The sequence below is a fragment of the Macaca nemestrina genome, chromosome 16 (genome assembly GCF_043159975.1).
Source record: "Macaca nemestrina isolate mMacNem1 chromosome 16, mMacNem.hap1, whole genome shotgun sequence".
Classification (NCBI taxonomy): Eukaryota; Metazoa; Chordata; class Mammalia; order Primates; family Cercopithecidae; genus Macaca; species Macaca nemestrina.
The window spans coordinates 34958533-34985512 of NC_092140.1; the positions used below are offsets into that span (position 1 = coordinate 34958533).

General features: G+C 37.8%; 1 protein-coding gene across 1 annotated transcript in view; it reads left to right on the forward strand.

The window, feature by feature from the left end:
* OBI1 (ORC ubiquitin ligase 1) overlaps nt 1-22900 on the forward strand; it is a 43252-nt gene extending 20352 nt beyond the window's left edge. The window contains exons 5-6 of the mRNA XM_011741422.3: nt 1966-2054; nt 20070-22900. Of these exons, the coding sequence (XP_011739724.3) occupies nt 1966-2054; nt 20070-21612 (1632 nt within the window). The 3' untranslated portion in view covers nt 21613-22900. The remainder of the gene's footprint in view (nt 1-1965; nt 2055-20069) is intronic.
* The last annotated feature ends 4080 nt before the right edge of the window (nt 22901-26980 follow it).

Genomic DNA, 26980 nt, shown 5'->3' on the forward strand with positions numbered 1-26980 from the left:
GGATGAGTTTTGAACCATCACGAGGCCAGTGTCATTACCCAATCAGTGTTGAGAATGCAGAAGAGTTAGCTGAAATATTCATTATTCTTTTAGGTGCAACAGATAGGCAGAACTCTGCCCTTCATAACTTTTACTCACCTAACCCTATTGAACTTGAAAATATCTCTGATAGTTGAGGAACTAGCAAGCCTATAATGAGAAGTATTAGAGAGTCAAAGGACTATTGAGAGACTTCGAAATACAGCTATACAGTAGTGGTAGGGGGCAGGGAAGGGGAAAGGAGATCAAATGAGTTTCTAATTTAAGTTTGTCATCATCATCAAAAAGCATTCACTAAGTGCCTGCCCTTATGGTGCTGTGCTTGAGAGCTTAATTCATTGTCTGCATATATGAGGAAGTAAATGGCTTTCCTTATATCTTCAGAGAAGCAGTAATGGTGTTTATCAATCACTTAAAGAATTAACTCTCCACAGTCCTGGTTGGTGTGCATCCATAAAGATAAACAGATGCCTAGAGCCAAGAGGGAACCTGGATGGGTCTAAGTAAGGGAGTTAGACTTTATGCCCCCAATAATGTTCTCTACCTTATTTCTCCTGTGATCCTTGCGATGCAGCGTATGTGGGTAGATAAGTAATACAGTCGGAAGTTCTGGAAATTCATAAAAGTAATGGCCAAATTTTTGAAATACGTTTTTAAGGCTTCTTGGTTGAAACCTTTTTTGGTGACAGTTATTCTTGTGACCCATTCACTTTGAATATAAATGTTCTAGTCAAACAATTTCCCTTGCCCAGGTTAGTGAAGTTGGTTTCTAGTCTAGGGAGTGTTATTTTTATTTGTAATACATAAAAGCAGTGAGTAGGGAATTTAAAGGAAGTAGCTTCTAAGAAGACTCTAAAATTTAAGCACACTAGTTTTCAGTGTGTCCAGAATCAGTGTTGAGCCTCTAGATTTTCTAGCAATTGGTGTCCTGTTAGGTAATTTTTAGGTGTTACACAATTCAAGAAAGAAAATCATACTTGGAAGGTTTTTGTTTAATCAAAGAACAATTCATGGAATTTATTAGAAAAGATTGATCCAGGCCAGGGAAGTGGCTCATACTTGTATTCCTAACACTTTGTGAGTCCAGGGCAGGTGGATCACTTGAGGCCAGGAGTTCAAGACCAGCCTGGCTACTAGGGCGAAACCCCGTCTCTACTTAAAATACAAAAATTAGCTGGGCGTGGTGGCACACACCTGTAGTCCCAGCTCCTCGGGAGGCTGAGACAGGAGAATCATCTGAACCCTGGAGGTGGAGGTTGCAGTGTGCCAAGATCACATGACTACACTCCCGCCTGGGCAACTGAGCAATACTCTGTTTCAGAAAATATATATGGATGGATGGATGGATGGATGGATGGATGGATGGATGGATGGATAGATAGATCCAATTTTGAGGGCCCTAGAAGTTGTGAGCCAGAACATTGGAAAGGCCTTTTTGAAGGAAAAAAATCAAGTGGTTAAATGATATTAGATTTGTTATCACTAGAAAAAAACATTTTTAAACAGCACCCCAGAAATGAATTTCATAGCTCATGAATTAACTCTTCAGCATTAGTTTGCCGATACTGCATGTGGTATAATGTTACCTTGCCTAGAGTATTCAGTTATGTGAAAAAGAAAAAAAATCCCACATATGTTTGCCATTAGTATGGTCCCTTAATGACTGTAAGCTAACTAGCATAGCTTCGTTTATTTCCCTGGATAGGAGATTTGCAAAGTGCTTAGGGAATATGGATTTAAAATGCTTAGTAGTATTCACAGTTTCAGAAGTCATTGCCAGTAGTGATTTTAAGTTTCTGAAGGCCATGTTCTACTATTCAGTTTTCTGATAATATTATCACTCTAGAAAATACAGATGGCTCATGTTGTAATTTTTACAAGGCACTTTTGTTTTAGCTTTTGCTTAGTTTCAATTTGTTCTTTTAGGCAAATAAAAAATTGAAATTGGAAAATGGTGGCCTGGTGAGGGAGAATTTACGACTGAAGGCTGAAGTTGATAACAGATCACCTCAAAAGTATGTATTTTGCTCACAGAGCAATGTTTCAGTTTATGTCAATATTTCAGACTAGGCTGCTGTGAGGGTTTGTTTTTTGCTTGATTCTTCATTTAATCATATAGATTTAGGTAGAATGGCTTGCCTCTAAAAGTCAAGTTTATACTCCGTGTTGTTGGTAAAATTTTAGGCTCGGTTAAGGCTAATTTTAAAGAAAGAATTTTACGCCTATCCTTTTTTCTTATCTGATGAATAATGTGACCTAGCACAAGTGAGCATTGACTTAGTTTTACATATAACTGTTTAATAGTACTAACATAGTAGTGAGATTAAGGTAATGCCCTTTAGTTGTTTTCTTAGATAGTCTTAGTAGTAGTTAGTGTTCATATAGTTCTTTCTCTTTGCAAGATACAACAACCTGTAATGAAGAACTATTAGTATTCTCTGTTTTCAGATGAGAAAATGGAGGCATAAAGAGATTAAATTAATTTACCTAAATCTGCACAAGTGGAAGTGTTAGAAATAGCATTTGACTGGCTGGGCACGGTGGCTGATGCTTGTAATCCCAGCACTTTGGGAGGCAGAGTTGGGTGCATTGCCTGAGCTCAGGAGTTCGAGACCAGCCTGGGCAACATGGTGGAACCCCATCTCTACAAAAAATACAAAAAAATTACCTGTGTGTGGTGGTGGGTGCCTGTAATCCCAGCTACTCGGGTGGCTGAGGCAGGAGAATCACTTTAGCCCGGAAGGCAGATGTTGCATTGAGCTGAGATCACTCCACTGCACTCCAGCAAGACTCTGTCTCAAAAAAGCAAAAAGAAGTAGCATTTGACCTTAGATAGCCCAACCCCAGAGTCTGTGCTCTTAACCATTACACTAAAAAGCCTATCTGAAATAGAATTTAGGACATTGTTCATTGAATTTTTTACTGATTTAAAACTATACAATTAAGTGAATTTATTCTTCCCTTATGGAATAGTTTCTATTCCATTCCAGAAGATAAGAATTTGCAAGCATTGGACTGCTTAACAATTTGTTCAATATTTTAAGAAAGAGTTGGGATTTAAGGGTTGCAAATGGAGAAAAGATTGCAGGCAGCACTTAAGGTTCTTCTTTTTCTAGGAAAAAAAAATGACAGATGAGGAGACAATATGGCCCCCAATGTCCAGCAACCTCTCTGAGGGATGGCATATGAGAACTCCACACTTTCTTCCCATCCAACCACTGGACTTCATTTCTTTCTAATGGAAAAAGACAGTGCAGGAATAAGCAAACAATAGAAATTTATCCTACCAGAAATAGCTCTCTGCTTGTCATTTGAAAAGCAGGAAATGTTGCCCTTGGTAAAACCAGATGTGGTATCAGGAAATGGCGGACGCTAACCATAATTACTGGAGGCAGAGATAACTAACCAATGAGAAAGAAGCATGGCTTTTACGTTTAAATAGTTTCTTCCCCGGTGTTCTCCAACCCCGTTTTTCTTTCACTTCAGATAATGTCCTACTTTGACAAATTAGTGAAATAACCTTAGGAAGCGTTACTGTTATGTAGTGGTTTGAATCTCTACGCCTATCATTTATTGGCAGCTTGCCTTGCTGGTCATAGTAATGCTTGTCCATTAGCCATTTCCCACAGCATGCTGAATGGAACTAAAGCTATTTTGTTTGTAGCTCTTATTTCTTGAAAACTTGCCCACCAGCTTTCGCATTTAATGCCAGCCACAAGGATGTGTGTTTTAAAATATCCATGGGTCAAACTGGATAAAGAACTGAAGAATCTCACCTGAGGAAACATGGCCTCTTTCAACTCTCAAAAAAGGAACTGCACATCTGAATCCAATATAACTTTAGGATTTTCCATCTTTAACTTCCATTGCTTCCCTTCAGGGGAAGGGAACAGTTCACTTAAAAAGTGATTTGAGCTGAAAACCGTATTCCAGATCAATTTGCAATGCATTGAGGTATTAAATGCATTGCATTTGATTTATAGCCTTGTTTACTCTGCATCACCAAACCCTAGTGGGATTCAGAGAAAAGCTGACCACAGCTGAAAATACCCACATCTGGTTCACCTGAGGAGAGCTCCTATTTGTATGGAAAAGAATAAGACATTTCAAGAGTTCACAAATAAATGCGAGTGAATAAAAATCACCCATTCCATTTTATTCCCTTGGTTTAGGAAGTGCCTTGACTAATTATTTTTCTCTTTTCTACTTGGTTAAGTGTCAGGGTGTACTTTTTTATACACTTGGCCTTAGTCTCCAATGTATCCTACAAGTTGAGCAGAAATATTCTACAAATCATACAGAAGAGAGCTTTAAAGTTTACACACTAGAGAGGGAAAAAATATTAGGAAGGTGTATTAGCTCAGATTGTCATAACAAAATGCTATAGGCGAGTGGCTTAAACAACAGATTTATTTTCCCATAGTTTTGGAGGCCAGAAGTTCCACATCAGAATTTGGCAGAGTCAGGTTGCGATATGGGTTTTCTTCCTGGCTTGCAGATGGTGGCCTTCTTGTTATGTCTTTTTATGGTTGGGGGAGAGAGAGAAATCTGGTCTCTTTTCCTCTTAAAAGAACACCTAGTGACCTCGTTTAGCCTTAATTGCTTCCTAAAGATCTTATCTCCAAATACAGACACGTTAGGGGTCAGGGCTTCAACATACGAATTTGGAGGGGAGGGTGAGGACATGACTCAGTCCATCGCAGAATGAATTTCTTTCTAAGATGCTCCAACAGATATCACGCTATTTCCCAAAAGCTTGACTAAAATCTGGTATGAACAAAGGAGATTCAAATAATATTTACCCTGGTCTAAAGAACATGGTATTGTATAAAAGCTAATTTATTTTACATACAGTCTTTTAAAAACAATGCTATAATCTTTTAAAATGAAAGTGTTGGCTGGACGTTTTTCCTTCCTCGATTTTAACTTAAAATCCCTCTTGAGCAATGTGGCAGATAGCCTACTAAGCATATTCTTCTAGGTTTCAATAATACTCATCCTGTTCCTTGCCAAAAATTTGTTGTCCTAATATCCAAACTCATGGTCCAGAAAATACAGTCTTTTCCTTTGGCTTTATCTATTTAGCCACTTTCTGAATTCTTATTATGCTTCTAAATGTATTTATTTCACCTGGAGGAAGCCACCTGTTTGGCCCTTCGGTTTCACCTAACTTGGACTTCTAAGGATTCGGATTTGATTTTCAGAGCTCAAGGGGTGGTGATATGACCTTTAAGTTTATAAGAGTAATATATGAAAAAGACTTACTCCACTTGCTAACCCAGAAATAATGAATTTTTTCTTATTTAACATTGTGCTAGATGCTTTGAACAAGCTAAATACTCTCTCTGACCCCTAAAGAAGGTTGTGTTCCCTTGCTGTGATTTCTTATTACCTGTCCTTTCCCTTAGCACATGTCACAACTGCTAATAATTAACACTTTGTGTAATTGTTTTATGACTTTGTTCTGTTTGAGCCAGGGCTATAATATGTAGTCACTATTGCAGCCACTGCATTTTATAGGATTCTGGCTTCCGTGCTGCTCCTACTACATATCTTTTGAGTAAATGAATTAGAAAACATAACTCCTATGACTGAGGAAACATAGAGACAAATCGAGAATGTGGGATACTCAATAGGAAGAATGACTAGGTTTCTTCTAAGTCATTGAGGGAGAGTGCTGCTTTACAATAAAAGAGAACTATGAAACTTAACCAAATGCACTGTGGACTTGTTGGGATACTGATTAGTAACAAACTGATTGTTGAAAGACATTTTAGAGGCAGCTGGGTAAATTTGAATATGAAGCAAGAATTAAATGAAATGATACCAAGGAATCACTGTTAATTTTGTTTAAGTATCATGGTTACTTAAGAAAACACCATTTATATTAGTCCTTTTGGGCTGCTATAACAAAATACCATAAACTGATTGGCTTATAAGCAACAGAAATTTATTTCTCACAGTTCTGGAGACTTAGTCTAAGATCAAGCTGCCAGCTGGTCTGGTGAGGCCCGCGTCCTGCTTCATAGACAGCTGTGTCCTTTTGCTGTATCCTCGCATGGCAGAAAGAACAAAGGAGCTTTCTGGGACATCTTTTTAAGGGTATTAATCCCACTTATGAGGGCTTGAACCTTTTGACCTATAGGCCCCAGAACCTTACCTTTAAATATTATACCACTACCTCCTGATGGCCCTGCCTCCAAATACCATCACATTAGGGATTAGGTTTCAACATAAGAATTTATGGGGGACACAAACATTTAGTCCATGGCACCATATTTTCTTTTAGAAATGCATCCTAAAACATGGACTATAAAATACTTTAGCAAAAGACAAAGGATATACATACAAAGGAAATAAGACAAAAATCTTGATAACTGTTGAATATGCATTATGAGTAAATGGGAGTTTATTATGTTCTCCCTACTTCTGTGAATGGTTAAAATTGTTTATATTAAGGGAAAAAATCCAGCAAAACATGGTCCCTGCTTCCAGAAAAGTCATAGTTAATGAAGGCATGACATGAAAATAAATGAAACGAATGCTAAACAGATATTAAGCCAAATAATAGAGACAGCAGTATGGGTTCAGAGAATGGCGGTTAGGTTGCAGGGATAAGGAAGGTCTTTATCAAAAAGGATTTAAGCCCAGCTTTGAAGAATGCAGATTTCATCCTTCAAAGGCATTTGAGTGAGAGAAAACAGCATGTGCTGTTAGGAATACTAAGCGGTCCCTTCAGCCCCAGTCCTTTTTCTCCAGTACTAGTAGCCACATATTGTGGTACTACTCAGTTAAGCACAGTAACTTTCTTCTCACATTTATCAGAGCAAAAGTCCATGTAGTTTTTACATCTCTCTATTGTGACCACCATCACTCTACTTTTATAGCTTGGTAGCATGACTCCACTATGTCCACCATTTTCTACTCTAAGCAGAAGGGCCTGTTCTCAGTCTGAATATGTAGTGGGGAATGTGAAGCGTGTCATACCTCCACATGGTAAGAAACATCAAGAAAGGGAAGAAGCTGAAGGGAACAGTTAAGTACTGGATTTCTTGTATTCCTAAATTCCCTTGACTTTAATTACTGCTCCTAAACTGTGCCAAGCAATGTGGATATACTTATCATTGGTAGAGTTAGATGTTCCTTAGTGATTTTTTAATTTGAAGAGATGTGAAGAATTGACTTGTAAAGCATCTGAAAGTTCCATGCCCTCTCTCCATATCGCTGTTCAGTTGTGCCACTTTTTTTTTTTTTTTCCTAGCCACTTGAGGCAGGGATCATGCTATGTCACTGTTAGGAAGATTTAGTAGAGCAGCTATTTTTGTCCTCAGCTACTAACTCACCTTAATAGTATGGGATATTAGCTGATTTGTATCAAACTTGGTTATAATTGAATTAATGGTTTTTCTTTCTATAAATATGTATGCAGGAATGTTATGTTTTCTGTCATTATGTCTTTAGTGAGATCTATGGGTTTGATAAGTGTCTCCCTGAGTGCATTTCATTTTACGGCACAGCAACCCCAAGGCTTGTCCTTATGGACAAGTCTTCACCCATGCCTCAGCTCCCTTTGGGAGAGGATAAAGGCTCTAAATACTCCGGGCAATAAGTAATATTTCCTGTTATTAATATATGAAAAGAAGTGTTCTGAAGAGGAAGGAATAGACTTCATTGATTGTGACCTGGGCTTGCTTCCTTTTTTGCTCTATTTTTATTTCTTGAGCCATCAGAAATGAAATTTAAAATCAGTTATCTTAGGGCTTTAATAATTGTCTGCCTATATGTCAGAGATTACAAAACAAAATCAAAATCTTTGACCTCACATTCTCTCTTGAACTACAGGTTCATGTTTTCATCTATCTTTTTTGTGCCTTTACCAGAGATTGTATACCTCAAATTTACCACAGAGCATGGTGGTTAAGAACTTAACTCTAGAATCAGACTTCCTGGATTCAACTTTCCCTTCTTCCATTTTGTCCCTCCTTTCCCTACCCAATTCATTTTTTACCATACTCAAAACTGTCTTTTAATAAAGTACAAATCAAATTATTTAAATCTCCTGCCTAAAACTATTCAGTGTTTTCCTAGAATAAAATCCAGACTCTTCACTGGCTAGTCTGCATCTGCCACCTCTTCTTCATCTCATTCTTAACACTTCCAGCTCATCCTACTCCAGTTCTACTAGACTTTATTTCTAAAACATGCTGTGTTTATTTCCTTTACTTAGAATATTCTCCTTGCAGATCTTTACATGACTATTTCCATCAATCCTCAGATGAAGGAAAGCCTTTTCTGATCATTCAATTTAAAGCAGCCCTTTCACTCAGCACTTTCTACTCCCTTAATAGAAGACCATAATAAAATCGTGGTTGGGTAAGACAGTAGAGCATGGTGATTATGAGCACAAACCTTGGAGCCAGACTCCGTATGACCGAACACTAATCTTGTCTACTTACTAGCTCTGTGATTTAGATGAAGATATTTAACCTTTCTGTATCTCAGTTTTTGTCTTTTGTGCAGTGGGGTTAATAGTACTACCTATGTTGTAAGTAATAGTAAGAGTTAAATGAAATAAAACTTAAAATACCCTTTTAACAGAGTCCATAATTAGCAATTAATATTTTAGTATTGTCTTCACAGCCATTATCACTGTCTGAAATTATCTTGTTCATTTAATTGTGTGACCTGTTTGTTTTCTGTCTCCTTCATTCTAAACTCTAAGCTCCATTTTAAACTCTAAGCTCCTTGCTGCCTATCCCCTTCATTTCCAAAGCCCCCAGTATCTGAAGATACCTGATAAATATTTTTTGAATAATTGAATTAATAAATAAATAACATTGGATAAATTAACCTTGAAGTCTTTTTTTTTTTTTTTTTTTTTTTTTTTACATAAGATGAGGGTGCATTATTGTGAGGATTAAACGAAATCTATTACCTTGACATGATGTGTCATATAAAGAATGGGAAGACAAAATAATGTAAATCATTCTGTAAAGATACATGCTTGCATATGTTTATTGCAGAACCATTTACTATAGCAAAGACATGAAACCAACCCAAATGACCATCAGTGATAGACTGGATAAAGAAAATGTGGTGGCCGGGCGCGGTGGCTCACGCCTGTAATCCCAGCACTTTGGGAGGCCGAGGCGGGCAGATCACGAGGTCAGGAGATCGAGACCATCCTGGCTAACACGGTGAAACCCCGTCTCTACTAAAAATGCAAAAAATTAGCCGGGCGAGGCGGCGGGCGCCTGTAGTCCCAGCTACTCAGGAGGCTGAGGCAGGAGAATGGCGTGAACCCGGGAGGCGGAGCTTGCAGTGAGCCGAGATCGCGCCACTGCACTCCAGCCCGGGCGACAGAGCGAGACTCCGTCTCAAAAAAAAAAAAAAAAAAAAAAAAGAAAATGTGGTACATGCACACCATGGAATGCTATGCAGCCATAAAAAGGAATGAGATCATGTCCTTTGCAGGGACATGGGTGAAACTGGAAGCCATCATCCTCAGCAAAGTAGCACAGGAACAGAAAACTAAACATCACATGTTCTCACTCATAAGTGGAAATTGAACATTGAGAGCACATGGACACAGAGAGGGGAACAACACACACCAGGGCCTGTTGGGGGTGGGGGCTGAGGGGTGGGAATTTAGAGGATGCGTCAGTAGGTGCAGCAAACCACCATGGCACATGTATGCCTATGTAACAAACCTGCACGTTCTGCACATGTATCCTTTTTTTTTTTTTTTTTTTTTTTTTTTTTTTTTAGAATAAATAAAACGGCTAGAGTTGGGATGGGGGAATTTGTATATCTAAAAAATCATATCCATAATCCCCCATCCCATGCAAAAGATTATTTATCCTCTTGCTTTGTTCCTGTCCTTCTTAATGACTTTAATACTTACCTAGTTGCCTAAGATTAAAACCTCAATCTTCTGTGCTTCTCCACTCCTTCTCATATCACACCTGGTGTTTTTTAGTATGTTCTCTGTAGCCTACCTTTTTAAAATGCCTCTGTAATCCATCTTCTCATTTTCACTAGTTTAGATCCATATTATTTCTTGCCTAGCCTGTTGTAACAGCCTTTCTACTGCTTACCTTTCTTTCCTATGCTGTCACCCAGGCTGGAGTGCAGTGGCACCATCTCTGCTCACTGCAAGCTCCGCCACCTGGGTTCATGCTATTCTCCTGCCTCAGCCTCCTGAGTAGCTAGGACTACAGGCACCTGCCACCATGTCCAGCTAATTTTTTGTATTTTTAATAGAGGTGGGGTTTCACTGTGTTAGCCAGAATGGTCTCGATCTCCTGACCTCATTATCCTCCTGCCTCGGCCTCCCAAAGTCTGGGATTGCAGGCGTGAGCCACCGTGCCCAGCCCCAATATTCTTAGTCTAGTATAAAAGGGTCTTTATTATATAACTTTGGTTTAATCTCCTTGCCTCTTCTCTATCCCCTCTCTTCTTGTGCTCTGCTCTGACTATGCTGAATTTCTCATTGGGCCCACATTCATCATATTGTATTTTCCCTGGTTCTCCACAGTAGCCTCTCTCGTTTTTATTCTTCCTGGTTAATCCCTGTCTGTCCTTTGAGATCTAGCCCAGTTGTTGCTTTATATGTGAGACCCTCCATAATTTTCCCAGAGGTAGCATTTTCCTCTTGTTCTTTTGATTACTCTTCTTCTACCCTATTGTTTTAATGATCATGTTGTATATTGATCAGTTCCATGACTGTCGTACCCAGTTAATCTGGCAGCTCCTTGGTACCAAGACATATTTTTTAAATGCATATTTGTGTATTTGTACAAAATACGTATATATGTGTGTGTATCTTCCTTTTATGGAGTCTTACAGAAGGAAAGTGTCCTTATACTCTAATACTTGAAGCTTAAAGTACAAAGGATTTATAAGAGAACAGGAAATCAGAGATTCTGGAACTTTCTCCAAATTAGAGCATAGGATTTCCGGAAGCTTTCCTCTTTAAGTTATGCCAGAGAATCAGAGTTAGAAAGAGAAACAGAGGAGGTGATAGTAGGGGCTTGCCTGGCTAAGTCTTGAGTTTCTTGTCTGCATCTATGTACTTGAACCAGATTTTCCTTCATTTACCTGTCTCCATGCTGACTCTGAACTGTGCAGTTCCATTTCCTAGGTCTGCTCTTTCTAAACTGTGTCTCAAGATGTGGTACTAATGCTCTAACCTTTTGCTTCCTCATCAACACCGCTGCTCTGGCTGGCTCTGCTGTTGTCCCTTCTTGACCTATTCTGGCCTTTTTTGTTTCTTACGATTCTTCTCTGACAAATGTGGTGATTCCTGGTATTTGACCCTAGCCTGATCCAATGACTGATTCTGCTATGCCCTTTGGTTTTCTCAGAAGGGGAACTTGTAGACTGTCAGGGGAGTCTGATGATACCCTGGGGCCAGACTGTGACAGCCAGTTGCACTCAGGCCCCTTGACTGCCTGAGGGACCCTTCGCTGGATATTCAGCTAATGGGGGATAGACAGGTACTGCAGTTTTCTGTCAGTTTGTCTTTATTGTATTGATAAGGTACTTGGGGAGGCGGTAGTGCATGCTAATTGACTAAGCAGTAAGGTTGTCAGAGGGATTATGAACTGTTTGAGAAGAGGAATGATCACTTCTACTTCCTTTGTTTTCCTTCTTCATAGCCCCTGAGCACACATTAGTACTCAATAACTGTCATCTGAGTAATAATTACAGGGTATCTAGATCAGTTTTTTGTTTTGTTTCATTTTCTTTCAGATCTTGTTTCATGCTGAGAGAAAATAAGAGATAATTTAGTTAAGGTGAAAAATGTATAGACAGGTAGATACTAATCCAGAGATTTTTAAATATATTTTTTATCACTCAACAGTAGTTGCACTCACAGTATTGAGATTTTGTTGTTAAGGTTATTTTATTTTGGGGAAAGATGTAAGTCCTTTATTTCTCTTAGAAATAAAAAGATATGAAATAGGATGTCTTAATGTTCTCTCCTTTCCATGACAGATTAGGATCCCTGTTAATGTCATGCAAATTTCACGGCTGATCTTGGTTGGTTGAAGGGAGCTGGGGGAGAAAATGAGGGCATTTCTGCTTGGAATCAAAATGAGATAAATTTGTCAAATAGAATGGAATTTATTCCACAGTAAAAGGAGTAGTCTGTCCTCACAGGCAATGCAGAGAAAGTAGTACTTAGAGTTAGGCATCCTGTTTTGAGCAACTTTGCCCAGTGTGCTGCCCAGAGAGAAGGAAAGAAGCCTTGGAAATGGAGGCTAACTAGTTGTAGTTTCCAAACAGAAGGCCAGAGACCAAGTCCCAATTGCCATAGAAGCAAGTAGGATGAAACTGGCCAGCATGGAACACAGTCTAGTTCTGTATTTCTCCTTATCCACCTGCTGACCCAATAGAGGCTTATTAGAGCCCTTATTAGAGGCTTAACCACAAAAGGGACCTGTCTGTTCCTCTTCAGTTCACATATGCTGCTCAACACTCAGGTCATTTTTATTAATTTCTAAGGTATCTCAGCTAGAATTGTCACCACAGTTTTTAACTATAAATGCATAGTTGGTTTAATAAGATAAACACACAAAGAATTTCCTTTAAAATTTTGTTCTGCCGTGAGCTGTGATAATGCCATTGTACTCCAGTACTCCAGCCTGGGTGTCAGGATGAGATCCTGTCTCAAAAATAAGTGAGTAAAATAGTGTAAATATGAGCTATTAATTATTAACCCTGCTCTTCATTTGAAAACTTGCAAAGCAAACTGTACTTTGATTTTTAAATGGTACTTTTAGAAGATGGAGGGATAAGGAATTACTGCAGGGGCCTGATTATTTGTCTTGTTCCCCTGTCTTTATCAACTTCATCTTTAAGGGTGAAAATTCTGGCATTTTTTTATTCTTACAAATATTGGAACCTTTCTGTTTTGTGATAAAACTAAGATGCAACATAATGTAGCTTGTATTTTTTTTATTTCTCTTAATTATACCCTGAAATAAATAACCCATGTGATGTTTAGACCTTGAAATTTTGTATTTAGTTTTTCTCATTTCATATTAAAAACATCTTTTACTTGTAGTTGAAGATACCTGCTGATTGTACATGAGCTAGGCAAGTTTATCATACATACTTTCTACACATAGCACATTTAATTATTATGCTTTCAGTTCTGTTTCAAACTTAGTCTTTATATCTCTGGTTAAATATTTGGGTTGTCGTTTACCAGGGTGATCTGTCAATGCTATACTTTCATGCAAGGCCGCTTTAATAAATGATCTTTTAAAATTTCAAAATATTATTGGATTTGTGCCTAAAATATGGTGGTGGTTTGATAAATGTTTACTGAATTTGTGCATACATACTATACGTCTTCCTACAATCTTTGTATTTCCTCTGTGTTTTTATTAGCGAATGTATGTACCAATAAATAGCACAAGGATGCTAGTTCACTGACTCTTGTATACACATTGTGTCTAGAAAAATCTAGTCTATATTTTGATATGAAGTATAAATAGGTGCTGATACTATTTAAGAAGGGACTTTATGCTCCAGTATTTAATATGGTTTCAAACATGGTGTATGGGGTTAGAAAGACTTGGATTCAAATCCTATTCCTGCCACTAAGCCCCTTTTAAGCTTCTCATTTCTCATTTTTAAAATAAGAATAATGGATCTTGCTTCATAAAGTTGATGCGAGGATTAAATGAGATAATATATATCAACCATATAGCACTCTGCTTGATACCAAGTAAACACTTAATGACTATGGCAGCTGCTCTTCTTTTTGTCATCATCATTGTCAGTAGTAGTCAGTTATACAAGTTAAAGATATATTTGTTACACTTACTTTTGGTAAATTCCAGCCAAAAGTTCACTTTCCTTTTTTTTTTTTTTAAAGTTCTCTTTCAGTATATCTCATTTAACATTTTTGTGGAACTAACACGTGTGACTAGGATTGGCCATAGATAGTACTTTTATGATTAACAGATTTCTAGGAATGTAGCAGTTTTGTAACTGAGAGCTTCTTTTTAAAAAGAGAAAACTCTCTTGAGGAAACATTGGCAAATTATACAGCTCAGCAACAATATAAATGTGTGGGTTGCTTCCCAAAGCTTCCCTAGTAGTTTAAAGACAGAATGTTTCCCCTCTATCCTCCCAACACATATATAAGGGTGGGTAATGCACAAATGATCCATTGGAAGCAGGTGAGAGAAAACGGATGCCAGAGGCTTTGAACCTTTTCCCCCACCACCTAATACAGTTTTGATATTCCTACAGCTCTGGTCCTCCCTGTCTACTTTTCCTAAAATGTGCCCCACCCACCCTGCACACATGTACACAAGATAGATACCACTACCAGGACCCTTTCATTTTTCTTCCCACTTCTGTCAAAACTCAGATTTCTACAGAGCTCCTGTTAAGGCTACTCACTTATTAAGTGTAATCAAAAAGAGGAGTTAGGAAACTCAGAGAATCTGAAACTGGTAGGTTGTGCATTGGGAGATATAATTAAGAAAGGAAAGGGCAAATGGAAAGCTCTTCTCTCTGAAACCTTACCTCTCTGTGTTTAAAATAAAAAAGATACTTTCCTAATATTTCTGAAATTCAGGAAATGAGAAGCTACTACGGCCATGTAGACAGGCAAGTCCACAATAAAATCCACTCTATGAATGGATCATTCTGTCTCAGATTAAGTGGCAGTTCTTTAAAGAAAAATATTTGAGACTCACATAAATTTATTTGCTTTTCTCCCATATCAACTGTTACTTTATGATGCCCACTTGCCCCTTTCATTTCCCAGGCTCAAGCGATCCTCCAGCTTTAGGCTTGTGAGTAGTTGGGACTACAGGCACATGCTTCTGTGCCTAATATTTTTTTTTGTAGAGACATGATCTCATTATGTCACCCAGACTGGTCTTGAACTCCTGAGCTCCAGCCATCCTCCTGCCTCACCACCCAAAGCATTGGGATTATAGACATGAGCCATGGACCAAAGCAATCTTAGTAATTAATGGGAAAAATCGCAGTTGTTTGATGACCTTTAGAAAGTTTCGTCAAAACAATTAACTCTTATTGTCAATTATATATGTATATGGATGGGCAAAAACAGTAAAACTAATATTTAGTACATTAATATTTATGCAGTAAAATTTGAAACATGAGAAATATTGAGAATTAGTGAGTTTTTTTGTGAAAAACTTCTGGAGAATAATTTGAATAGTGCTTCCCTTCTCATATAATTTATGATATTAAGCTAGCATCATTTCTGATACCTTGATGAATTTTCACACTCCTAAGTTTGCATCAGCTTCTAGCATTTTATCCTGTGCTCTCAATGTCGTGAAAGAGCTCCACATTGCTTTAGTGTGAAGTGTTTTGTCAGCCTGTCACTTTCTCTAGACATCTTCATCCTTTTCACCGCAACTTTTCTCATCCGTGTCAATAAGTTTGCCTCTCCAAAGTGCTTCTGGCATATCTAGAATTTCCTGAATGAACTGACATTGTTGTAATATTCTCACAGTCAGTGATTTCTTCCATAACTACATTTACATTTGATTGCAGTTTCACTTCCAGTGTTATCATTGTTTATTTCTGTTATACCTTCATCTTTGTTGACCTGTTCTGTCTTTTTATTAACTGTTTTTGTAAAACGTCATGTGGGTTTTTTACTGGGAGACAAGGAGGCAGCCCAGTTGCACACTTTGCTATCTGTATGTTAACTGAAAAACAGGTAGATGCACAGTGACTAATCACTGACTGACCTTGAAAGAAGTGACTTGATGGGTCACTGATCATGAAGCACGTCTATTATTTATGTAGTGTTTTGTGAACTGAAAAGCTAGAAGTGAAGGTTTTACTTCATGCAGTTACTCATTAATATTGTGTGGTAACTGAAATTTGAATCACGTTGTTGGGTGACTGGTAAATTAAACCATGGTAACTGAAATTTGTACATATTGAAACCATATAAAGCAAGGATATCAACACTGAAAACCTGTCAGGCCAGACCACAAAAGCTGGTCCAGGTCCAAAGATAGCTTTCACTTTCTTTCATTACCTCAGCTACCAAGTAAGGAAAACATATAAAGTCAAAGGTTGATGAGGCAAGTAGACTGACTTCCCCAGTGTCCCCTACCTTGTTCCTCTTCAAGAAGGCATTTCTGAATTTTGACAGTCTTGGCCACCCACTGGGCTTGCTGCATTTACCCATTTTTTTGGAATTGTCATTGAGAACCAGAAAGGCAAAGTGAATTGCTCAAGAATAGTAGCATAGCACTAGAGCTGATTAGTTTCTTGGTACTCAGGTGTGGTATTCTTTTACCACATTTGTTTTCTTCAAACACGTCCTGTTTTTCTGTTTGATAGACTATGAGAAAATATGGTCTTAGGAACTTTTTGTTGTTAGAGATGCTCTTTAGTTATACTACCTCAAAGTTCATACCAATAGGACTTCCGTTTCTCTTCTACTAGGGACAGAAATGATCTTGTATCTCTTTAGCTATTTGGACAAGGGGAACTCTCATCCTTTTGTCTCATCCAGAATGTATGTATCAGTTAATATTGCAAGCTGAAAAATCCTTTAAGCTTCTGTTAGATTCTGGCAGAATACACTTCTGGTATCAGTTGTAGCTCCTGAACTGCTGTACAGTGTTTTTTTCTGGCATAATGAAGCCTTTGGCCATCACTGCTACTTTGAAAATCAAAGCCTTTTGGTCTCTAATGGAATGTTTATAAAAATACACCATTTTGAAATTTGCTGAAGAAAAGGAGGAAGTATGGCAAATGATATTAGAAATCCCTCCGGCTTGCCTTGGCATAGCTTCATTTAATGTTATGTACTTGAAATATCTAGAATTAGTGTGAATACAAAAATATTAAAACCCAAAGATAAATAAGCTCATATCCTCCTTGTCTTCTATGGAAGTATAGCATCAGATACTTATCCCTAATTGTTATTTCTCTATAATAAGGTAAATTGCCCCTTGCCACATTTAATATAGTTACCTTGGATAAGCTGAAAATCTCCTGACACATGTTAAAAGTTTCATCTATTTGCAGTCTTACTAAGGTGAAGGTTTTTGGGATAGAGCAGTATAGAATGCCAAGCCTGTCTGTAGCAAAGAAAGCTCTACTGTATATATGTCATTCTCTGTTGCTTTCCTGGGTGTCAGAGAAATAAAGTCAACAGTCAAATGTAGTAAACTAGACATGTTTAGTTTAGTAATACAGTGACTGTCATAATACTTAACATGTAAAAGAAGGCCAAGGACCTCTAACTTATCCTGTGGTGTCAACCCTGTCTCAGTGTAAGGCACTAGTGTATCTTAAAGTAAGAGAATGACTTTTATTCAGGAAATACACAACAACAAGGAATTATTCTAGGAATCTGGCAGTGAATATAATAAGACAGTCAAACTACCTGCTCTCCTTGAGCTTCTATTCTAACGTGGGAGAACGAAAGCAAATAAATTACATGAATTGATTAATTGATCAGTTGCATGGCTTTTAATATACATATCTGTCAGTCTGCCCACCAGCACAGGTCCCTTATTAGCATGGGAGAAGGGCCTGATCACTGAAAGTATTATAGATTTATAGAGTATTGAAATGAAACTTAGGGAAATTAGGGGCAGTGGCCTTTTAGAAAACAGCCTAACTCCATCAGTGACTTCTGCTTGCTTGTCCCTCTCATATGTGATCTGCTACTGGCCTTTATTATTTCTCTCTGAAATAACACAAAAATTATGTTTAGGGCTCTCATTGACTTCAACTCCAAACCATATGTTACATCTTTTAAAAACATAATTTCTAACAAAAAAAAAAAAAAAAAAAAGAGGCAAGTACAGTATCTTAAGATGATACTATATTTGAAATTCCAAGCTAAAACCCTGAAACAAGAAGCTGGTAATATTTTGGGAAGCATTCTTTATTTTTGACTGGTCTTTCTGTGTGTAGGCCTCTGAATTCCCAAAGATATCCTTTGGTTGCAACTGACTTACTATTTAGTAGCATTATTTGATTTTTAAGTCATTTGATTTTTTTATCTGAGGAGATAACTTTATTATAAAAAAATTTTACTTGAAAAAATGTATCTTGGTAAGCAAATGTAAGGCTGTCACTTTTGCTTATTTGCATTAAATAAGCATGCTACACAGTTTTTCCATTTCAAAACATGGGTTATTTGATTATGCCAGAGTAGCTACAGTCAGGAACTCACAAACGTTTGTACTTAATGTACTGAAAAGTCTTTGCTCACTTTTTAAAAGTTCTCTTACAGAACTGCAACTCTGTGAAGTACTATATTTATAAGCCAAAATTTTTAACAAAGAAGAAAAATTCCCATCATTCATTTAACCAAATACAGTAGTAAATTTTGTCTTTAAAATGGGAAGGCTTGTTATCATAGTTGCTTTTGTTTTTGTTATACCTGTGGTTTTTGCTGTTTTTTTAGAAGTTGAAGGGAGTGTGCTCTCTCTGGGGGTTCAGTTAATTGCAGTTGAGTAGATCAATATTCAGCAATCTTGTCTTTTAAAGCCCTTTCTGATCTTGAGATTTTATGATTCTATATTTACCTTTGCCTCTGCTTTTTCCTTCAGTGATAAGAGTGCAGGGATAATGTAGGGGTTGAGATGGGGAGTGAATTGGGCTAGTGGTTTAGGAGGTGATGGGCATTAAGTAGGAGTTGAAAACATGTTGTGGTTGATTCTAAGAGGGGCAATTGCTATTGGTGTCTGCTTTTTTGGTAGTTTTTTTTTTTTAATACTAAATACATGTTCTTAATTGTAATTATTTTTTAAATTAGGGGAAAAAAGGAAGAAAAAGATAAACCCAAAGATAAAAATAATTTTTGAAAGTCACCTTCTCATAGCTTCCTCCAAACAGACAATCCCTTAATTCTTAGAAATGGGCCAATATATAAATCATCAAAAAGATGATTGAGAATAGGTTTTGGAAAAGAACTCTGGAGGAGATAAGGTATTTTTCATGGGATTAGAACGTAAGGCTTATGTTATTTACTGGCTCATAAGAAGTTTCCTGAAAGATAGAATTTTTTTTGGTGATAAGATTGCATTTAAGGTAGATATTTTATGTCCCATGGAGCTAGACAGTCTTTTTTATCTCTGGGTTCCCAGCCCCAAATATACCACCTAACCTATACTAGGTACTCAAAAATTGTTTCTTGAGCTTAACCCAGTACTCATTCTTGATGGAAATAAAAGCAAGATAATCCCGAGTAAAAGGAGTAGATGTTTTTATGAATAAAGGAATTCTTTTTCAGTCACTCTCCAAAATGTTCTCTTTCAGAAAGTGTACAATTTTTTTTTTTTTTTTTTTGCCTAGTATATTGGAATCACAAGCACTGACTTCGTATTTCAAAGTTGAAAGAAATGAGATTGATGTCCCACACAGTTGTAAAATGCCAAAAATAAGTAGTGCTGCCATGAATTAAAGGCCAGTGCTCTGAAAAGCTTCAGATCAAGGGTGGCTGTAATTGAAAGGGCCCAAATAAGTATTTAAAACCACCTCTCCTGGGAATGCTAAGATTTCTGAATATCAAATTGGCATTTTATGTTTGACAAGGTGACATTGTATAAGAAATGTGTTGTAAAACACAGCTGTATGATAGGAAAATGATTGAATGTAAATATTTCAAGATGCAGACCACTGTTCAAATGTTATCATAAATCTTTGCCATTGTTTTAGGGGATAACTCTTCATGCATATATGAGCTGAATTGATAGAGCCAGCTCTTCGAGAGGAAATCATCAGCACGTTTCTGCCTCTCTGCTACCACTAGTCTGATTCAACCACAAAAATATCTTATTAGGTTTTGCTATTATTATCATATGTTTATTATTATGTAAGTGGGGAAACCTTTTTTTGCAAATATACATCTGGCATTTGCCTTACTCATTGAGTGATCTGAAATGTCCCTGTTAGATGAAATTAGAATAGCCTGGGACAGTTTGCACTCTCAAACCTTGAAAAGAAAAAAGCTCGAGTTATAAGATTAACTATCTTTCCATTCTTTGTAGGTTTGGAAGGTTTGCAGTTGCTGCTCTTCAGTCCAAAGTAGAACAGTATGAGCGTGAAACCAATCGCCTCAAGAAAGCCCTGGAACGAAGTGATAAGTATATAGAGGAACTAGAATCTCAAGTTGCACAGCTAAAAAATTCAAGTGAAGAGAAGGAAGCTATGAATTCCATTTGCCGGAGAGCACCTTCTGCAGATGGCAAAGGGAGCAAAGGCAGTGAGGAGGATGTGGCATCAAAGAATCAAGGCGATAGTGCCAGAAAGCAGCCTGGCTCATCCACCACCAGTTCTTCTCACCTAGCAAAGCCTTCCAGCAGCAGACTGTGTGACACCAGTTCTGCAAGGCAGGAAAGTACCAGCAAAGCAGAAATTAACTGTTCTAAGAACAAAGACCTATATCAAAAACAGGTAGAAATAATGTTAGATGTGACAGATACAAGTATGGATACTTATTTGGAAAGAGAATGGGGGAATAAACCAAGTGACTGTGTGCCCTACAAAGATGAAGAACTTTATGATCTTCCAGCTCCTTGTACTCCTTTGTCCCTTAGTTGCCTTCAGCTCAGTACTCCAGAAAATAGAGAGAGCTCTGTGGTCCAAGCAGGAGGTTCCAAAAAGCACTCAAACCATCTCAGAAAATTGGTGTTTGATGATTTTTGTGATTCTTCAAATGTTTCTAATAAAGATTCTTCAGAAGATGATATAAGTAGAAGTGAAAATGAAAAGAAATCAGAATGTTTTTCTTCCCCAAAGACAGGATTTTGGGAATGTTGTTCCACAAGCTATGCCCAAAACTTAGATTTTGAAAGTTCAGAGGGGACCACGATAGCAAATTCTGTTGGCGAAATAGCTTCAAAATTGAGTGAGAAATCAGGCTCATGTGTATCCAAGAGGTTGAATTCTATTCGTTCTTTTGAAATGAACCGGACAAGAACATCCAGTGAAGCATCGATGGATGCTGCTTACCTTGACAAAATCTCTGAGTTGGATTCTATGATGTCAGAGTCAGACAACAGCAAGAGCCCTTGTAATAACGGTTTTAAGTCACTGGATTTGGATGGGTTATCAAAGTCATCTCAAGGCAGTGAATTTCTTGAGGAACCTGACAAGTTGGAAGAAAAAACTAAGCTAAACCTTTCCAAAGGTTCTCTAACTAATGATCAGTTAGAAAATGGAAATGAATGGAAACCCACTTCTTTTTTTCTCCTCTCTCCATCTGACCAAGAAATGAATGAAGATTTTTCACTCCATTCCAGTTCTTGTCCAGTAACTGATGAAATCAAACCCCCAAGCTGCTTGTTTCAGACAGAGTTTTCCCAGGGCATTTTGTTAAGCAGTTCACATCGACTATTTGAAGATCAAAGGTTTGGGTCATCTTTGTTTAAGATGTCCTCAGAGATGCACAGTCTTCATAACCACCTTCAGTCTCCTTGGTCTACTTCCTTTGTGCCTGAAAAGAGGAATAAAAATGTGAATCAATCAACAAAAAGAAAAATCCAGAGCAGCCTTTCCAATGCCAGCCCATCAAAAGCAACTAAAAGTTGACTCATTAGAAAGGTGTCATTTGTAGTTTTGTCCTGAGAGAAATAGAAAAGTTGTTAAAGTTACCTTTTTTCCTCAGAAAAGTTCTATACAAATTGGAATTGATAATCTTTAGTCAAGTATCAAGTCAGGATGGTGGATTAACCTGTACCCAGAATGCTTTTTGTTCATCTTGAAAAGATTTTGGTCTTTTCATTTTTATTTGGGGGTCTTTGTGACCAGAGAAGTTAGGGAGGAGGTCATTTTTGTGTTTGGGGGTTGGGTTTTTTTGTTTTGTTTTGTTTTACTGAATTTGATATGTGTTTCGGTTGGGTGTACATTGTTTTTTAAAAAATGTTATTTAACTGTCAGATACAGTGGCCTGTTGATAAGCCCCACTTGTCTTCAGAACTTGGATTTCTTAAATAAAACTTTTAGTGTTGTCTATACACTGCTCAGTAAGACACTTGAGTTTCAAGTTTTTCCTAGGGTGGAAATTATTTTACATGTCCCTTTTTATTTATGTTCAGTGATGGCCTAATTTTTCTGCAGGGCCGTGATGGAGAAATAGCACTCTAACCTTAGTCCAATATTGATTTACTTTTTTTTTTTTTTTAGGTTTTATGCATATGTTTGCATTTTTTAGCATTGTGTTTTGTCCAGTTTTGTGAAAATGTTCTGCTAGTATGAAAGAATACATTTTCTATATGAAAACATTTGTTTTATGTTAGGTAGCTTATATTTTCTCATCTTTGTGTGTGTATGTGTGTGTGTGTATGTGTGTAAAATCAGAAATTTAGCATACTATAGAAAGAAGGCATGGAGCACTTGGGTTTAGAGGAATCTAAAACATCATAGCTTCATTGTTCCAGATGCACAGGTTTGAAAGAACTCATCGCCAAGTTCTTGATCCCCTTACATTCCAGGGGAGTTTTCTTTTGAGTAATATGTTTCTTGTTTGCATGTTACTGTTCTTTGTGGCAACTATGCATGGTAGCATTTTTGCTTGCTGTGTTTTCCATACTTAAAGAGGTTTCAGTTGACTGATAGAATATCTTTTATGTAGGACAAAACTTTTCTGTGAAGAGTGTTGAGGGGGTGAGGATAGGTAAGAGGTAAGCACAATTTTTAATTTAGGCTCTGAAAAAGTGTATTGTTCTAAACATATTTGGTATGCCTATATAGGCCTTTAAAAATGGGTTTGTATGCTGTTTAATGTGCACTGAACATTTTACATTAATATTATACTGTTTTACATTAATACTGCATGCTTTTCTATGTGAATTGAATAAAGAGTGTCATAAGCACTGTATTCCTTGATGTTGATGATGATTCTTTGTCTCATATATTGAATTAGCTTATAAAGACTGGGAAAAACTACTTTTTTTTTTTTTTTTTTTTTTAAGACAGAATCTCACTCTTGTCGCCTAGGCTGGAGTGCAGTGGCACGATCTCTGCTCAGTGCAACCTCCACCTCTCAGGTTCAGGCAGTTCTCCTGCCTCAGCATCCTGAGTAGCTGGGATTACAGGCACCTGCCACTACACCCAGCTAATTTTTGTACTTTTAGTAGAGAAAGGGTTTCGTCATGTTGGCCAGGTTTGTCTTGGACTCCTGATCTCAGGTGATTCGCCTTCCTCGGCCTCCCAGAGTGATGGGATTACAAAAAAACTACCATGTCTTAATTGATTTTATAATATGTTGACAAGCTATGGTCCATGGACCAAATCTGGCATGTGGCTATTTCCCAGGCTGGAGTGCAGTGGTGCAGTTATGGCCCACTGCAGCCTTGGATGGACTGGGCTCAAGCCTTCCTCCCCACTCACTCTCCCAGATCTGGGACTACAGGGACACACCATGTCAGGCTGATGTTTTTAGTTTTTGCAGAGACAACGTCTCACTATGTCGCCCAGCCTGGTCCTGAATTTCCAGGCCCAAGTGATCTTCCTGCCTCAGCCTCCAAAAGTGCTGAGCCACCACACCTGGTCAATCATAAAATTGAATTTTATGCATTTTAATATTTTATAAAAATCTCCCTTGAAAGGCCTGTGAGCAAAAAATGGAATTTACAGTTTTCGATGGTTTTTAAAAATCCATAGATTATTGCATAACACAGGAAAATTATATCAAAGTCACATTTCATTGTTTCTAAATAAAGTTACTGGAACACAGTTACACTCATTTGTTTACATATTACCTACAACATCTAAAATATTTACTATATGGTCTTTTACAGACAAACTTGCTGACCCTTGTTACAATAGACTGATGATTCAATGAAACCATAAAAGTGACAATTCACATTTGTAATTTGAAGAATCATGCCCTCCACTTATAGAAGTAATAGCCAAAGGCTGGCATGGTGGCTCATGCCTATAATCCAAGCACTTTGAGAGACGGAGGTGGGTGGATCACCTGAGGCCGGAAGTTCGAGACCAGCCTGACCAACATGGAGAAACCCCATCTCTACTAAAAATACAAAATTAGCGGAGCGTGGTGGCACATGACTGGAATCCTGGTTACTCAAGAGGCTGAGGCAAGAGAATCGCTTGAACCCAGGAGGTGGAGGTTGCGGTGAGCCAAGATCACGCTATTGCACTCCAGCCTGGGCAACAAGAGGGAAACTGTCTCAAAAAAAAAAAAAAACAAAACAAAACAAAAAGCTAATTTAAAGCAGAATTTTTTTTATGTTACATATTTTCCAATCATTTTTCTGATATGTTTAATGGATACATTCAGAGCTATTGGCACTTTAAATGTCTTCGATAATATGACTACATATTAGAAACTCACATGTAGCAATTAAAATTCTTCTGTCACAGGTTAAATTTAGGGGTGGTATGATCTAAATCTACGTTCCTCCAAATTCATATGTTGTAACACCCAAGATAATAGTACTGAGGTGGGGCTTTTGGTAGATGATTAGTTCATGAGGGCTTTGCTTTCACTGAATGGGATTAGTGCCCTTAATAAAAAAAAAAAAAAGGCCTGGTGCCAGGTGCCGTGACACAACGCCTGTAATCCCAGCATTTGGGGAGGCCGAGGCAGGCAGATCACGAGGTCAGGAGATCAAGACCATCCTGGCTAACACAGTGAAACGCCGTGTCTACTAAAAATACAAAAAATTAGACAAGCATGGTGGCGTACACCTGTAATCCCAGCTACTCGGGAGGCTGAGGCAGAAGAATTGCTCGAACCCAGGAGGTGGAGGTTGCGGTGAGCCGAGATCGTGCCGCTGCACTCCAGCCTGGGTGACAGAGAGAGGTCGCAAAAAAAAAAAAAAAAAAAAAAAGTCTGGAGTAGTTTCCCTGCTTCGTCCGCCATGTGGAAGGACACAGCTAGAGGGTACCATCTTTGAAGCAGATAGTGAGACCTCACCAGAATCTGCTGGTGCCTTGATCTTGGACCTCCCAGAACAGTGAGAAATAAAATTATATTGTTTAAAAATTACTCAGTCCAAAGCATTTCGTCATAGCAGCCTGGACGGTCTAAGGCAAGGGGTAAGCCTCATTCTAGTTCTGTCTGTGATCAAGGATATGTCTTTTTAGTCCAAATACACACTGACACTGTGACATGGATATCTGGAGTGTGTAACTTGATTTACTAATGACTAACCTAGGTGAGAGCGTCTGTGTTGGACTAAGGTATTTTCCCGCTACTTATATTCAGAAACATCCCTCCATTCTCCCTAAAATGGTATTCCGTATATTAAATGTGTGCCATTTATTTAAAGGGTCTAATCTGTGTAGGATTTGATTTTAATCACACATTCTCATTTGCACTCTTTACCACTTTTCTATGATGTGATGTCATGGCAAATATAGTGGTTTCGTAGATTTTTAAATGTATCCACTATGTACACACATTCCAGGCAAAAACAAAAAACAAAAATACCTCATACTAAAACTAAGTATCTTGCTAAGCTAACCTCTATTTCATCTAATCCCTTCTTATTTCATCTAATCCCTTCTTAAAACTTTGTGAACCAAGTACTGTCGTCCCCAGTTTACAGAAAAACAAATCGAGGAAGAGTGATCACACAGCTGGAAGAGATACGAACCATATCTTGGAGCTGGGTCTGTGGCTCTAGAGCTTCTCTTCTCCCTTGTGTAATAAAGAATTCACATTTATAGACCAAAGGATAAAGGGATTTGAAATTTTTCAAGCATTATTTTTAAAGTATTTTGGAAGTATTAGCATGTTTCTTTATTTTTTATTTTTACATTTGAGACAGGGTCCCGCTCTTAGGCTGAAGTGTAGTGTTGTGAACACAGCTCACTTCAGCCTGGACCTCTTGGGTTTAGCATGTTTCTTTTACAGTAGCATTTAGTTCCTGAGTCTGACTACTAAACAAGCTCAATGGTGGGAGTTGTGTATGTGCTACTTAAGAGATTCACATTGACTCTGACATTTAGATTAAGTTAACCTTGTCTTGGTTAATTTCACTAAGGCTATGATAGAAAAAGATGTACTCATGACAAGGAAGCAGACAGTTCATGTTTTTAGAAAACCATCTTTTGCTTAAAATTCATTGGCTATGGGAATGTGACAGGATGCTAGTGGTTTTGTTGGTTTTTTGGTCATGACTTAGTATTCATCTTTTATTTTTAAAATCATTCCATCCAAAAATGACAAGTCTTTTTCCTGTTTTATGGAGTCAGCTGACACACAAAAAAAGAACATGGTACAGTAAGATTTACAGTCCCTTAATTTCAAGTCTGCTTTGTTTCCCAATCATCTCTTGGCCATCTACATTGGTTTGAAAAAACTACTGAAAAAGACAACTTGGTCTTGAATCTATGATGTTTCAGGAACTTCTTGTTTCTACTTGAATGGTTTTCAGTGATTCAAAGTGAAATACACTAGATTTTTCCCCCTTTTGTACCTTTGGATGATATTTGTAAAGAGAATCAAACTGAGATTAACTGTTTATGGGATGTGCTTTATTAGATTAGAAGGGTTTCCCAGAGCCTCATAAGAAGGTCTTTCATTCCCATTTGTGGGAGTCCTACAACACAGCTTTTGCCTATCACGATGTAACCTGATCCTTTTAATACTTGGCAGAGAGAAAAGCTTTTAAGCAATGATCTCAGAGTGCACAGTGAACATTTATTGCCTAATTCTCGGAACCCCACTCAGCTAGGAAGCATCTGTGAAGATGCAGATTTCTTTACAGAACCCACCTGGAGCGCAAGTTAGGGCGATATTCAGTTTTATATGACTGAGACAGTCTAGAATGCCTTGAGTTACAGCTCCACTTGAGAAACAAGGCAGATTCTTAGACCTGCTGTGTCTTTTTCTTTCCATTATCCTAGATTCCAAGTGTTGTGTCTTAATAAGGAGCAGACCCTCTCTAATAAATATTAGCTTCTTGGTGTGTAGAAGTGTGGGCCT